Source organism: Pongo abelii, chromosome 19, assembly GCF_028885655.2.
Source record: "Pongo abelii isolate AG06213 chromosome 19, NHGRI_mPonAbe1-v2.0_pri, whole genome shotgun sequence".
Classification (NCBI taxonomy): domain Eukaryota; kingdom Metazoa; phylum Chordata; class Mammalia; order Primates; family Hominidae; genus Pongo; species Pongo abelii.
The window spans coordinates 84,892,307-84,909,049 of NC_072004.2; the positions used below are offsets into that span (position 1 = coordinate 84,892,307).

The 16,743-nt window shown below is 38.4% G+C and overlaps 1 protein-coding gene across 2 annotated transcripts in view; it reads left to right on the forward strand.

Annotated features, from left to right (window-relative positions):
* MAP2K6 (mitogen-activated protein kinase kinase 6) overlaps positions 1-16,299 on the forward strand; it is a 138,736-nt gene extending 122,437 nt beyond the window's left edge. For both annotated transcript variants that reach the window (XM_002827761.6, XM_009251982.4), the window contains exon 12: positions 4,084-16,299. In XM_002827761.6, the coding sequence (XP_002827807.1) occupies positions 4,084-4,161 (78 nt within the window). In that variant the 3' untranslated portion in view covers positions 4,162-16,299. The remainder of the gene's footprint in view (positions 1-4,083) is intronic.
* The last annotated feature ends 444 nt before the right edge of the window (positions 16,300-16,743 follow it).

Sequence of the window (16,743 nt, forward strand, 5' to 3'; positions counted from 1 at the left end):
AATCACATAGGTTTTCACTTCTGTTGCCTAAGCTTTGATTGAAGATTGAACCGTTTTGCAACTGGATGAATTGGAGATGAGACCATCTCCTTGGGCCTCCATTGGGTCCATTAAAAGGCAGCCCCTGGTTGCTCAGCACTCTACCATCTTTATTCAACTACAACTCAGTTAAAGAAGGAAATATGAGTAATGTTTGAGAAAATCCTAGCATAGTACATGTTTAAGTTGAATATTTTCTTCCCGATTATTTTTTAATAGCCAGTCAAAGGCTTTTTTGGTTCTGTTTACTCTTTTTTAATATGCTTATGCACCCGCTAGGGCATTTTTAAATTAATTTCACATAAAATACAGTAGATATAGAGTTATTCTTGTAGGATACTATGGAGCCTGTAATCCTATTTTATTTATTTATTTATAGTTTAACTTTTATTTTTTAGAGATGGAGTCTCATTATGTTGCCCAGGCTGGTCTCGAATTCCTGGGCTCAAACAATCCCTCTGCCTGGGCCCCCCAAGTAGCTGGGACTACAAGTGTGCACCTGTATTCCTATTCTAAAGTTGCCATGTTTTGTAACTAAGTTCAGATAAGAAGAACATTTTCTATATATTTCTGGATACTTTTTCTTCTTCCAAATGGTTTCGGATCAGAAATTTCACTGAAACACGCTTGAGAAAAAGAATGCTTAATATACATGGGCAGCTGATGTCAAATTCTACATTTGCAATATGTTCTAACCCTGTGATATTTTATGGTCTACATATATATTAATGTTATAAAATCATGTCAGTCCCCCTTTTCTTCTTACAGCATTAGTCTTTGTGGTACTGGAAATGGACTTGCCTTTTAAGACTATAACTGTTCCTTGCTTTCCTGTGGAATTGAGGTTTTCAAATGGAAAATCTGAGTCCAAACTCCCTGACTTTAGCATTGGGAAAACACTTGCTGAGAGGCAATTGTTTAGATTTTAGGAGTTGGTGAGGAAGTATGAAGGAAAAAAATAATCCTTTTTCCAGGCGAAGGACAGTTTAATTAAGGCTTTAACCTAGACATGTCCCTCTTATAGAAATCCCAAATGTTTCTCTCCCTAACACGGATTGAAGGGTGTGTATTCTTTAAGATCATGTCATTTGCTTGTTCTCTCAAATGTCACTGGGGAGTATGACTCAGTAGAATTTGTTCTTCTAAAGTAGGTAGCAGCCAACGATTTCTGTAAAGGACTAAATAGTAAGTATTTTAGTCCTTGTAGGCTATACAGTTGCTGTTTACAATGGCTCAATTCAGTGTTGCAATGTGAAAGCAGCCATATCCACTGTGTTAAAAAAAAAAAGGGGGTGTGTGTGGCTGTGTTCCAATAAAACTTTATTTAAAAAAACAGGCAGTGGGCTAAATTTGGCCTCTGGGTCATAGGTAGCTGATCCCTGTCCTAGATGATAATCACCAGAAAAGATAACCAGTTCATTCAAGTGATTGCCCAGTGAAATAATTATGTTCTCCAATTATCTTAGGAAGTTCTAGATTGAACTGTATGTTAAATAAAGATGCCTGACCCATTCAAAACCATAGTCTTAAGGGATGAGGTGCTGTGCATGGGACAGGGAGACCTGCTGGTGACTGTAGCTTGTCTGTCTATTCCTCACAGTATGTTCGTGGATCTCCATGTTTTCTTCAGGCACGTCAGTGAGCCTAAATGGTGTAAAGTCCTCCCTTCTTGTTTCCCGGCTCCTCTTTTGGGAAACTCAGCCTGGGACTATAGTCTAAGTATTATTTATAGTCCCTCGTTTGCCCATTTCCTGGTTGCTGCCCTTGCTAATCTTAATCCATTGCTTATAGGAGGGACTGGGTTCCCTCTTAACCTTTTACAGCCTCAAAACCCACACAAGAAGGCAAGTCACACTTCCCATTTGTCATGCCTACCCGTTTTCCCCTCCCCCTGCCCTTCTGGCTCTCATAGCAATTTTCTCAACCTGGGAATAAATGGAAAGATGCCTAGGGATTTTCTTTTTTTTTTAATTAAAGACTTCAAGTCAGGTTATTTAATTCATTTGCAGACTTAGGCAACATCTACTGAGCTAATAGCCACTAGCAGAACCAAAGGCAAGGTGGGGCTGGCAGGTGTTGGAAGCAGTCACCAAGATAATCTGAGGTTTGGCATGTCCTGTTTTGATAGTAAAAAGCTTTTAAGTACATTAAAAGATTTCCAAATGTCCAGAGGATGTGGGAAAGCTAATAAGCATGATGGTAGATTCCTTGGTAAGTGTGCTGTGTATGTGGTTACTAATCAGAAGTATGGCTGCTGTTTAGTTTTTGAGGGAGCTCAGGAGGAAGGACCTGGCACTCAGAGCTTCAGCTGATTTCATGAGTGTAAGGATCCCAGCCAGCACCCAACCTGTGTCCTCAGATGGGCAAAGGGAGAAAATCTTTTTTCCGTTTTCTGAGTCATGATACTTAATCGTGACCAGCTATCTTCTTTGGGGTTTTTATTTCTTTGTTCCTTTCCCATTTGCATTGTTTCCTAGAGTTTCCATGAGTGGGAACTCAGTTTTCCATGGAGCTGACTCATCCAACCCTCCGCTGTCAGGTTTAAAACAAATATAATTAGAAAACCTACAGCTGGGCAACATAAAGGTTGTAAACTAAACTCCCTAAAGTCAGGGGAAACAGAGTGAGTCACTTATGTGTCTGGATGTAAAAATGCTTACATTTGGCTACTCAACTGGTCATTGAAAATAGTACTAACAGGCAATCAAGGAAGTGAGCATGGGAGGTGAGACACGTGGGACTAAGTTCTACCTGTAGGAATTATCCTTTTTGGGTAGGTTTGGTTGGTTCTATTTCCACTGTAAGAACTGTGGCTCATGACCTGATATATCTTTCTAAGTAGAGGTGGCAGGTTCCACTGTGACAGCTGGGCACTTATTGTAACAAAATTGAGCAATTTGGGGAGAATTGTTCTAGTGCAGAGAAAATGGCTTCCTGTTCAGAATTGTTTTGAAATACATGGCCTCTTGAATCACATACCATGCTTGTTCCCCTAGCAAAGCATAAGACTTGTTATGTTTTTAGAGTTTACTTGATCTGAGCTGTGAGGATAGAGACTCTTCCTTTCCCTTTTCAATCCTTAATCTCCGAGTTCAGTGTTCTCTGCACATAACTAGAGTTTGGCAGTCCACATTATTTTTCAGATGGATCAACTCTTCATCAGGAGAGACATAAATGTAACTCGTGGCTTGGCAAATGGCTTTAACTGTTTTAGTCTAAACCAATTCTCCAACGTCAAGGGCAAGGGCTACCTTCCTTGCACATTTACTGTTCAACAAAATTGGCTTCTCATTCCATCATCTTTTTCCTGAGAAATAAAAGTGCATACTGCTGGCCGGGCATGCTGGCGCACGCCTGCAATCCCAGCACTTTGGGAGGCCGAGGCTGGCAGATCACGAGGTCAGGAGATCAAGACCATCCTGGCTAACACAGTGAAACCCTGTCTCTACTAAAAATACAAAAAATTAGCTGGGTGCGGTGGCATGAACCTGTAGTCCCAGCTACTTGGGAGGTTGAGGCAGGAGAATTGCTTGAACCCGGGAGCCGGAGTTTGCAGTGAGCCAATATCGCACCACTGCACTCCAGCCTGGGCGACAGAGCGAGATTCCACCTCAAAAAAAAAAAAAAAAAAAAAGTGCATACACCTAAGAATTGTCTTATTATCTTACTACTATATTAGCCTAAAATGACCTTGTGGGGCCGAGGGCTATTCGTAAATCAGAGTTTGGGTTGTTTTTTGTCAATCTTTGTATTTTGCTGTAGATGAGACTTACGTAGCATGATTATACTTTTTTTTTTTTAAATTTAAAGAATATAGTGGAAACCTAGAGATATCAAGATGGAAAGAGTGACAGCTAAGAGACATCTTTAAAACGTTTGTGTCACTAGATGTGTGCTTGATTTTGGAAAGGGTAGGAAGAGCCCAGCCTAGCTCTGATAGGGATACTTAATCCCTGTACCAAGCAGATCTATTCATTTGCTAATCTCGTATATTGATTGTCAGTGAGAGATATTAATACCATGTTTTTTCTTTTTCTTTTCCAGCAACATCCATTTTTCACCCTACATGAATCCAAAGGAACAGATGTGGCATCTTTTGTAAAACTGATTCTTGGAGACTAAAAAGCAATGGACTTAATCGGTTGACCCTACTGTGGATTGGTGGGTTTCGGGGTGAAGCAAGTTCACTACAGCGTCAATAGAAAGTCATCTTTGAGATAATTTAACCCTGCCTCTCAGAGGGTTTTCTCTCCCAATTTTCTTTTTATTCCCCCTCTTAAGGGGGCCTTGGAATCTATAGTATAGAATGAACTGTCTAGGTGGATGAATTATGATAAAGGCTTAGGACTTCAAAAGGTGATTAAATATTTAATGATGTGTCATATGAGTCCTGAAGCTTCTCAGACTTCTCTTATTCTTTACAAAATGAATGCATTGGCCCTGACAAAAAGGTGCTACAGTAGTGATGAAATTATAAGTAGATTTGTAGTTTGTCCCATTTATTATTTTAATATTTATGTTTAAGTGCTTGGTTGAAAAGATTCCATTTTATACAAGAAGGGAGATTCAAAAAAAAAAAAAAGACAAGGTTGGGTTAGCAATATTTATAGGGCTTTTATTTTTTAAGTTCAATTGTGTCTGTGGTCCAGAAGAAATTATTTAATATGCATCTTTGAGAATATTATAAAAATATCAAAAAGGAGCTCTTGTGAAATGTCTGTTCCAGCTGTTGTGACTGCTGCCATTTTTGCAAACATCTGCCCAATCCTGGGTGATCATCACATCTTTTAGGGGAAGTGGCAAGATGCTCTGGTCATACTCTTTTTCCCAACTTTGGAAAACATAAAAATCACTCATATCACAGCTCAAAGAGTAAAACATTTGGTTCTCCCGACACTTGTGGTATAGTATTAGTGGAAAGTGATTCGTAATATGATTTTATATCCACTTACCTATTCATCTACCTGTGTGTGTGTGTGTGTGTGTGTGTGTGTGTGTTTGTGTGTCTATTTGGCAATTCACAAGTCCTGCCAAGTAGTTTCTACGAGCATCTCTGTTTGGTAAGGAGGACATTTGTCAGTTTTGAGGGGGAGATGTGTTAAACCACAGAAAAAAATGGTGCCTTCTTCTGCGTTTGTCCCTCCTGCCATGTGTAAGTTCTAAGGATTGCCTTTGTAGTTAATGTACTCTTTGGCTTTGTTTGTTTGTTTTCTTGTTCAGTGAAGCAGCCTTACTATTCGTAGAAGGGCTAGAATAGGAGAAAATTAAAGGTAGTGAGTAATTATTTGATAAGATGAGGAAATAATGGGAAAGGTTGAATTAATTCCTAGGCATGGACTACCAGATGACCACAAGTTGAGTTGAGGCCGCATCTTTCTTCAGCAGCGTGCAATAGCTGGCTCCTCTATAGGAGATGAGCTTCATCGGGAGCTCCTAGCAAGTTGACTAAACAGCAAAAGTGCTTTCTCATGGCTAAATATACCCACAGGTTCTATGATTTGTAGCTCTAGGTTTCTTGATGATCAAGGAGTGAAGTAATTGACAGGGAAAATATAGACCTATGATGAATAACCAGGAAGCATTGCTTTTGGACAAGGAAGGACAGAGGATTTTAATTTTAAAAAGAAGAAAAAAGAACCTTATTTTTTCTTTCTTGGCCTCAAGTTCAATATGGAGAGGATTGCTTCCCTGAATCCTCTCTTCCTTCCCCTTTTAGATTTTGAAGTGCAATCATATATTTTTCTCTGTTTGCATTTTGTCCTCCTTGTTCTTGACAAGGAGGAGTTGCTTCTGCCCAGAATGAGTGTGACACTTCCGAACACTTCTTCATATTCAGTTCCAAGATATATCTGTTTGATTAAACATGAGCTTCCTCTGCTCTGAAGCTACCTCTGTCCTCATTTTATTCTAGCCGGAAAAGGAGTATCACCCTGGTGATTATGGCTGTTCACTTTCCTATCTATCTTCCTAAATCTGGAAGTTCTTCTCTTGGAGATCAAGAGAAAAATTACAATTGTATTCCTTACTTTATTCACCCATCTATGAAAACAGGAAGCAATAGGAAAAAAAAATCCGGTTACTCCATTTTAGCTTTTGGTGAACGATGTAAAGCAAATTGTCTCTCTGGTCTGGGTCCGATTACTCTTACCTGTTTCTCCACTTTGAGACATTCTAAACAGAATGTGTAACTTCTCATATGTATGCCTCTCCCATCTGTGAACCTAGGCCAAACTTGCAAAAACAATCATGTTAATAGTAGGGTAGAGAAAAAGTTAGTCTATCGTTCTCAACCCTGGTGCACATTGGAACCATCTGGGAGCTGTGAACACTGTCGCTGCCAATGTTCCAGTCACCAGAGATTTGGATTTAACTGGTGGGGCCTAGGAATTGGTGTTTTTTTAGTTTTTTGTTTTGTTTTGTTTTCTACACACCTTCGTGTGATTCTGATGTGAAGCTGGGTTCAGAACACTGATCTAGTACCTTCTAAAGAGAACTGACTTAAATTTACTTTCTTTTGAACATTTGCAGGGAGTAACATGCCATTGCAGAGAGTAACAAAAACAGATCCTATTTCTTTCCCTGTCCTCATCAGTGGAAATCTCTTTGTCACTATGAGGGAAGGCATGTTCCTGGGATACTGATAGGACGTTTAGAACACCTTTTCCCCAGAGAAGCAGTATTTTGCACTGTTATTAAATATCTTACATGGTAAAGTCAAAAGAATGACCTGATAGCCTCAAGAGACTAAATTTTAGAGCATGGTTTTGTTTTTAGAAAACTGTGTTGTAAGTGCCAATCAACCAACTTTTGAAAAAGTCAAGATACCTAAACTATATATAAACTGGGAGTATTCTGTACATATAGACTTATATATAAAGACATCTGTGTTCACGGATGACCCCCCAAAGTAGTTAATGCCCCACCAGCGTAGACCATCTGAATATCAGCCCTGTCTACACCTATCAATGTATTACAAAATCAGTATAGCTCTACAAAAGAGATCATGCTTATTTCCCCAGATGTATTTGATTTTGTATCATATAATTGTCCATGTTATAATTTTTGAAAATGTTTATTAAAATAGCCATTTCTTTTTTGATATTATTGGTTTAAGAGGTGTGCCAAAAAAAAGCAATATGCATAGCTTTTAAGACTATTACCCTATGTTTGTACGTATCAATGAATATTGCCCACCAGAGTAGCCACCTTGAGAGACTCCATATTTATGTAAATAATGCTATTAAATTATTTTTGCCACTTCTCTTTCAGAAGAGGCTTTAGAATCCGCTTCCTCCTCTGAGATGTGTGTCATCATTTGAGAATTATTACTTAGGTTTTGTTGTTTGTTTTGCGTTTTACAAAAATCCTTACCAGCTGTTTCCCGCTTTGATTTACCTGCCTTGTTTATCAGATTTAGCACAAAGTTGTCTTTGACAATTTCTAGAAGTTAAATCTTCCCTCAGAGCTGGAGTTTTAGCATCACTGAATCTTTGTAAAACACCATGTCATGGGCTCTGAAGATAATTTAAAATGAAGATTTCCACACCCCGCCCCCACCACCCCTGCCCAAAGTGCATGATTGTTTTTAAGCAGAGTCATTCTTCCACCAGAATAAGTGTAATCTCCCAAAATGACTACTTTGAAGGAGATAGAACCCCCATAAAGGTATATGTTTGTTGATAAAATATCAGGTAGTCAAGGATTTTGCACGTGAAGGTCACCTATTTTCTATGAATGAAGGTCCTGATGTGGGGGAATAATCTATTTTTTCTAAAGACTGTGTTTGGTCACACTGATTTAATCAGAACAAATGGGTTAAATACGCAGCTTTTATCACAGTTAAGCTATCTGAAATGGAAACAAGTATGTATGGGCATGGCTTGAAATTGTTTGTATTTTACAGTTCTTGTATATCCTTCAAGCCTAGCAAAAACTTGTATGTGCCAGAGATTCCTAAACTTTCTGTGTTCAGGGTGCCATTAGTTGTCTTAGTAATTTTTTTCATGGTACCCCAGGCCAAAATATATACTTAATAGCTCAGTGTTTTAAGTAATTAGGTCCCAACAGCTTAATAATAGCAGTTTGCACAGTGTCCTGCATATGTCACTATATTTCCCTTAAAAATTTCCAACACTGGCTGAGCACGGTGACTCGTGCCTGTAATCCCAGCACTTTGGGAGGCTGAGGCGGGTGGATCACCTCAGGTCAGGAATTTGAGACCAGCCTGACTAACATGATGAAACCCCGTCTCTACTAAAAATACAAAATTAGCTGGGCGTGGTGGCACAAGCCTGTAATCCCAGCTACTCAGGAGGCTGAGGCAGGAGAATTGCTTGAACCTGGGAGGTGGAGGTTGCAGTGAGCCGACATTGTGTCATTGCACTCCAGCCTGGGCAACAAGAGCAAAACTTCATCTCAAAAAACAAAAACAAAAATTTACAACATCTTGCTTAGCCTGTGTGTGTTCTGTGGTGCCTTGGGGATAGGTCAGTACATAATTTGGGGACCACAGATATCTATTATGCCAATGTTTGCACTGTCTGCTGTTGGTGACCCTCAAAATGAAATTCTTGGCCACTCAACTCTCCACATTATTTCACTCTTTGTTTTGTTATTATTAGTATTGTTCTTGCTTGCCATTGGTGAATTCATTTTTTAACTGCAACCCTACTCTTCTTTGCTGCTCATCAGTCCTGCAATGCCATAGCGTCTTAGTCTAGAAAAATGCAATATTCATAAGCCCCAGCATCGGAGGAGGCTGGTGCTAAGATGCACAGGTTTCCTGATTTCTCTCATTGAACTTGATTTAGTGTCTTGGGAATTATAATCTCAAAGGAGGCAGAGAGGGGTTAATGTTGCATAGTTTATCACTAAAATGTCTTTGTTGACCAAGGGGCTTTATTAGTTATGCTCAGAGAAACAATTCTGTTTCTCTTAAAAGTGTCTAACAAAACACTTGTTTCTTTGGCCTGAAAGGACAATGGATACCTAGTTCCTAATTTCCTACCCAAACGCTGTTTTGGCTATGTTACTCCCTCTGCCCTCGAAGGTAAGATTTGTATATTTACAGAATTTATTGGAGCTGGTAGTCAGATCTAGTAAAATGAATTAAATGTCAATTGTGCTGGGATTTTGCCTTCTTAACATCTATCTATGACTTGAAGAGGGATTTGTTGGCTCAAAGGATCTTCTGCTTTTAATGAATTAGCAAGTGAAAAGGTATTTGAATAAATGTCGACTTCATAGAACTTTTTTTTTTTTTTTAACTTTTCAAATGGAAGGTGCAGTTTTCAATTAGGCCTCTGAAAATTTACATAGTCAGATGGAAAAATGCCAGAGTAAAATCTAGGAAGAAGGAGCTACCAGACCCGATAGAATAGAAAGAAAGCTATTTTATTCTAGGAGGTCTATGTTCCTCTTGTGTTTGAGTGGCTCTAGCACTGTTAAATGTGCTGACAACTAAAGATGCTCTTTGGGGTCTTTTTTGGCTTTAATTTGGGTACTATGGATTCTTTTGGGAATCTGTTGAAAGCTAGGACCTTTTCCCTAGGAAAATTTACATTGTATATGAAACACATAATTTTGCAAACTTTTTTTGGTTGTTGTTGGGAGGGAGTTGTAGTTTATATACTCCACAGGGTTAGTAGCTCTGTTCTGTAAAATATTGACTGTGACATCCTAGACCAGGGTTGGCAAACTTTTTCTGTATAGGACCAGATAGTAAATATTTTTGGCTTTGTGTTTTATACCATCTCTGTCACAGTTACTCAGCTCGGCTGTTGTATCATGAAAGCATCTATAAACAATACACAAATGAATGAGCCTGGTGGCTGTGTTCCAATAAAACTTTATTTACAAACCAAGCAATGGGCCAAATTTGGCCCACAGGCCATGGTTTGCCAACACCAGTCTTAGAGCATTAAATATAAAACTCTGATTAACTAGATGTATAGAGTTCTTCCATTTTAGTGACTATTGAGCTCAGCTGCTGTTGAGGCAGATTAGGAAAATGGACATAGGAAACTGGATTCAGAAAGGATGAGGACTGTTTAGTCCCATGAAAGTTTGCTTGTTAATATCCTCAGGTAAGTATGAATTGTTCTGGAAGCTGATAGAACAATTTTCTTCAGATCAAACTGAAGTACTTACTTTTTCCATTTCTATGCAATCACCAACATAATTTACTTCAATTTGGAAATAAATGTCACAATTCTCTTAGTTGTTAACTGTATCCTTGGCTTAGGTTATTTGCATTTTCTTTCTTTCTTTCTGCAGTGTGGTTTATACACAAGGAGAATCACAAACCCGGACACTAGTCAATCTCTCTATTCCCTGAACTGTACTGAGATTGGGGAATTTGGGAGGTCAGACTTACCTCAAACGTAGGAGAAGACAGATAGAGTTCTTAACCTTTTCCAACTCATCCACCTCAATTATTTGTTCACATTTTAAGGAAGTAGGAAAGAATAGTTTGAAGTCACAAAATTTGTTCTCAGGTGTTCTTAAAGCTCCCTGTTCTCACTGCAACAGAAGACTCAGGCCTACCCATTTTGTGCTGTCCCACAAAAGTAAGAGGAGTACTTCTCTTTTTTTAATCATAAGTAAATTTCAATTTTAAGGGGCCTATGCAAAATGCCTCCTTTCTGATGTGATTTTCTTGGGTTGCTGGCCCTAGTTGAATTTATGGGCCCTGTAGCCTCTAGTGGAAGTCCTGTCTTCCCTATAGAACCCAGAACAGCTATGTAATTTGCTTCACCTTCTGTTAGGACTTGCACCTTCTTTGCCATACAGAATGCTATAAAAATGACAGTCTGCCAGTGACCAAAGCTTTCTCATTTTTTTTCCTTCCAGAACAATAGCACACATCTTGGTTAAAGCTATAGTCTCTTTATTATTCAAAAAACATTCTTTTTCCTGCTGCACCATTAGGCAAACATACATTATGCTTAGAATGATACTTGGAAACTCCTTAACAGGGCATATTGAAGTATTTGATCCGGCAATTTACCTAAAAGAATGTTTTCTCTTCACCTAGGGAAATAAAACCTGAATTTCAGAGCCTCCAAAATGAAATTATCCTTCCAGGGGAAGCACATTGCCACCAAATACATCACTCACTACCTGTTTCTGGTGACTACATAGAAGATGTGTTATTTTTCTGAAGTTTAGAAAGTCACTGTTTACAGCTATGCAAATATCATTGTAATATTACAGATTTTTCTAATGAAGTAGTTTGAAATCAAGACTTTAGTGGAAGGTAATCTTTTCAGTTTCTGACCCAAATTTCTTTTTCAAACAAAACTCCTCTGAAAGCCTCTTTGCTATACAGGTGATGAAGGCACTAGCTAGTCTAAGCAGACACATAAAGTAAAAACTTTGTAGTAGGGAATTTTTGTTGGTAAGAAATCAGTATCATCTTGTAACACAAACACGTGTTAATAGAACTTAAAAATATTCAGCCTAATTCCTTGGGACTTTCAGTATCTTGACATCACTTGTATTATCATTTGAACTTGGACATTGAGCCCTTTATTTTTGGGAGTTTACAGTTAAATTTTGGAAAAAATGTGTTGTATTTCTTTCTTAGATGTTGTCAGTATGAACAGAATTTTTTTGTGGGCAGTTAATCTTGATGTGCTCCATAGCTTTCTCCAGTTTATACTTTTGCATTTCTGAGATTCAGGGTCTTTTTCAAGGAAGGAGGCTAATGTTTAAGGCCTGGAGGCTGAATTCAGGGAGAGTATTGGCAAGTTTAGGCACTTACTTGTGTCTTAATGTGGGAAACAGAACTTTCTAAGTAATCTCTGGAGTTTGTAGCTTAGACCCGGCCTTCAAAAGTCTTTTCTGTTTTCCTTTGCTGCAGTTTGCTTGTTATTTCTCTGCCAGTCACAGATGACCTGGACTGACTTAATGCTTTTGTGGTAAGGAACTGATCTGGCCATTTTCATATAACAAAAATCAAAGTCAACAATTTTGTATCAGTCTGCCTAAATGAACCCTATTGTTTCCAGTTCTTAAAAATTTAAGGGCTGTCTAAGAAAAGTTTAAGCAAAACCCTCATTCCAAACATGCAACCTTATAATAAGAACTTCCTTTAAAGATGAGCAGCAAGGTTGGGTATCTGATTTCACTAAGTAATATTCTATTGTGGTCAGAAATGAGTAATTTGCATCATTTGGTCACTACCAATATTTGTGTTGGAGTCTGTAAGATATTTCAACAAAGTAAGTCAAACCACTATCTTAGGGGATTGTTGCTGGACTTTGGAATATAAGGCTGAACAGTGATGTGAAGTCATGTTTGGGGGCTGGAAGAAGTGATAAATGCAAAGGTTGGTGCTAAATTAGGAACCCCTTGAAGGAGCAAGCTGATTAAAAAAAAAGCTGGCAGACAAGTATATCTTTTAATTTATTTGCAGTGTTACTGTATTATAGAGATGATTTCCTATGGGAAAACCCATCAAAAAGCCAAACCTTTATTGTTATTTTTCCTTAAAAATACTGAGCTATAAGAAGATTCAGAGAGTGGCATTAATTTGGATATCAGAACATTTTCTTTTGTATCCCTAGTATTATTGATTTGAAAGAGTTACCTTTTCAGACACATGGCTGAACAAAAGTAAATGATTAACGGAAAATATGATGGTTGAGAAAAAGGACCGATATGCCTAAAGCATTTTGAGAATATACACCTCATCCATCAGCCTCCTCTGGGTAAAGAAACACAAATACCAAAGCCTGACCTCCTTAACCTTTTGTTCCAGACAGCAGACATTTTTAAGAAAGGTGGATGTTAGAGAAGGTTACCTGATGAGCAGGCTTCTTTCCCATAATGCAGAGAACTGTGAATGTACTTAGAAATACACTACAGGTCTTCACCAGACGAGCTAGATTTTATAATTTTAAAATATAATACTCAAAGCTAGTTTGAAGTTTCAGAAGCCATGAATTATGGGGAAGAAGTGTTGTTTTATTTTATTTTATTTTTCTGATCTCAAATTGTTTGTCCTGTTGTACGTTCAATACTTGGGGAGATAAGAGCAAGGTACAGCTGTGGTTTTCAGACCGTATTCAGTGGTGCCCCTGAGGGTCTCTTGTGAACAGAAGGGAAAGAGAGTGTGATGAAGGTGAACTCTGCCTATCTGAACCTCTGTCAACCTCCAGTCAGAATATCTGGCTTCTAGTATTGTCCCTTTTAACTGGAAGTCTCTGTGGCCATTAAAAACTTGGGAACGTTGGATTAAATGACCACTTTAGGACTTTAAACAGTCTCAAATATGGGAAATTTTATAGCCAACCATGGCTGTGAGTCCCTGGCTTTTGCTGTATTGAGTATGCTCACAGAGATAGGGAGACAGGTGGCAAGAAGACAGGGTCATTTAATTTTAATTGAGCATAAATCATTTTGAAAGAAAAGTGCAAGGAATTATTGTATGACAGCCATGCACTACAGATCCTTACATGGGGCATTTTCCTAAAGTGGTTGAGAATGACCTGATCTTTGTTCACCATCTCAGTGACAAGGAGTGGAGTGACTGGGCTCTTCATATGCAGTGGAATTTTTGCATCTCTAGGTTTGCAGAGGCAGGAGTTACCATTTTCGTTCATTGACCTATCATAAAAAAGCAAATCCTTTGGACAATGTTGACACAGACAGGGGTACGGTCTGAGACTCAAGCTAACAGAGCTACCCCTTGCTGCATTTGGCAAAGGTGTTGTAGGTGGAGAAGGGTAATGGAAACCTGGTACAGCCTTTAGAAGCTGGAAGCTATGGTGGTGTATCTGTCGTGAACTGCACACAAGGGAATGCTTAAACACCAACTGAGTCATATCAGGTGCCTTGTACACACACATAAAGAGTCTGGTGAATTCTGACAGTGTTATGTTTGCCACTGGAGCAAATTTAATAGCTGGGGTTTCACAGCAACTGTTTTAGAACACTGTATGTGCCAAACATTTACATTGGGCAGCAGTTTATAGTGTTCTTGGCCAATCTGCATAAAAGCCACTTGAGGAGGTTTGATTAAGAAAATTATGTTTATCTCCTGTATTACCTCTGTGTTTGATTTATTCTTTAGTCTCAAATTTATTTTCTGAGTGGAGTGATTTTCTATGTGAACTGAGATGACGTTTTAATAGAATAATAGGTATTTTTAGAGGAAAAGTATTTTTTTGTGTAATTCACTTACACAACTAGGACATACTTCCTATGATACTGAATCATCAAATTGAGTCATTTAAAGCTGAAAGAGGTGTTAGGAATGTAGTTTCACATTATTTAAATACATGAACAGTTTTCTATATATTTTGTGAAAATCTTGATGAGACACTAGAATTTCTTTATGGAATTGAACTTTACAAGAATGTTAATAAAAGAGGTGGATTTCTTCAGCTTTCTTTGTGCTTCAGTTTCATGGCTGAAAATGCTGCTTCCATTTATTAATATGGTCTTTGTAAGAAAACACAACAACACGTTTTCTTACCTTCTGTAAATTTTGTGATAGACACATGTTATTTGTATATATGATTGATTGTTTGCCTATGTTGCACCCTAAAGTTATTTTCAAACCATGTTTATTGCAAAGAGAGCCTTTGGGCAAGTGGAAAATGCCCTGATGCTAGAATGAGGTAGTTCCATAAGCTAGTTAGGAGCTTGCTACCTCTTCTTGGTACCTGAAGAAGAGGAGATCTGAGAGGTCCTATGCACCCCTGTCTTTCAAAACCCACCTCCAGCACTTCAAAGTAGTGTCTCTGGAGAATTTGAAATAAAAGAATGAATGCTACTCAGTGGATTCCCTCATTGGGGCGCCCATCTTTCCTGCCAGGTGCAGTTTTTTCCGGTTGGAATCATCTCTTCTTTATGGATTGCCGCATTGTCTCTTTGTGAATGAGGCAGGCTGAACTGTAGAGCATGAAACTCATTAGAAGTTTATAAAGTAAAGACCTCTAAAGCATGTGGGTGGAATGTTTCCATGCTCTTGAGGTGAATATTAAATTTAAATTCTGGCATTTGGGAACTCTGCTTGTGAGCTGAAGAAGGAAAGAAGGAGTTGGGGGTGTATATCTAACTGTGTTTTTCTATATGGAAATACATGAGCATCAAGTGATAACTTCAATAAGGCCTCAGGATTGTATTTAAAATATCTGTTTTGTGGGACAGCATGCCTTTGTTTTCTTTGCCTGTTGGCTTTGGTGGCTCCAAACATTTTCATTTTAGGCTAGCTTTCCTGTCACCCAGGTTGTGTGCATTTTTTTTCATTTGAACTATTGTTTATCATTATTAATGATGTTATCTCCAAATCCTAAAGCCAAGGAAATAGCCAGTATGCAGGACTTGCAGTAGATGTAAGCATTGGTGTTAACATAGGTTAAGTTTTAATAGTGTTCCCAGAAATATACTGAATTGAAGGATAATGTAGCTTTAAAGAAATTATGTTTGTTTTTAACATTTGGAGAAGCCACCTGTCCTGGGTCCCTATTCTTGAGAAATTCATCTTTTCCTGCAAATAACATTGATGGGGGACAAGACTGGATGACTGACTTCTATCAGTCAATAGACAAGGAATTATAATAATTGCCAAAGGTGAGGGTAATTTTGCCTTACAAGTATGTAGGTCATTCTGTGGTGAAATTTCCCATCACATCTAGTAAAAAACAACCTTTTCATTTCCCTCCTTTCTAATCCAAGATCATATTTTTAAAAAGTAAGTTTCTGATGTGCCATGAAATATTTCTGTGAATCTGTGTTTTTGACCAAGGAAACAGCTGAGATGTTAAACCATGTGGTTGTTCCACGGTTCATCTGGCTACTGTTCTGGGTCCCCTCTGACCACCTCAAAAAGAAAATGAAATTGGGAGATTAAATCAAGCTTGACCTCCTCTTTTAATGAGGAACTTTCACGTTGACTTCCTATCTCAGGATATTCTTCAGTTTCATACTGCTGAGGAGAAAGGAACAAGCTGCAGACACTGTAACTGGTCTCCAGATGTGTGTATATGCGTGTAAAACTTCACACCGTGTGTGTTGTGTTCAATGTTGTGTCAATCTACAAACTGACTCAAACAACAGTTCAACGATAGCAAAGACAGTGATAATGGCAAAAAACACCCAACCACCCTTTTCCGTCAAAGTGCTTGCTATGACTTTCATAGCTGGGACAAGTAAAATTAAGTATTCAGGAGCAAAGTGTTCTTGAAAGAAAATGGTGTGTTGATCTCATAAGAAAATGTACAACCAATAAAAGACATTTTAAAAAGTGTAGTGAGTCTGTACGTTAATTGAGTTGTTGGAAACCCTACGTTCCAGGAACATGGTATAAAGGGCTCTCTCGGTAAAAGCTTTCCTGGACTATATATTCTTGTTATTCTTTCTCTATGCTTTTCCTATTTCTACCGTGGCACTTCCAAAACAGACTAGAACAAAACCTAACAACACAACAGGATTGCAGTCGTATTAGTCTGTTTTCATGCTGCTGATAAAAACATAACTGAGACTGCGCAATTAACGAAAGAAAGTTGTTTAATGTACTCACAGTTCCACATGGCTGGGGAGGCTTCACAATCACAGTGTAAGATGAAAGTCATGTCTCAACATGGTGGCAGACAAGAGGAGAGAGAGAGAGCCCAGCAAAAGGGTAACCCCTCATAAGACCCTCAAATCTCTTGAGACTTATTCACTATCATGAGAACAGTATGAGGGAAACTG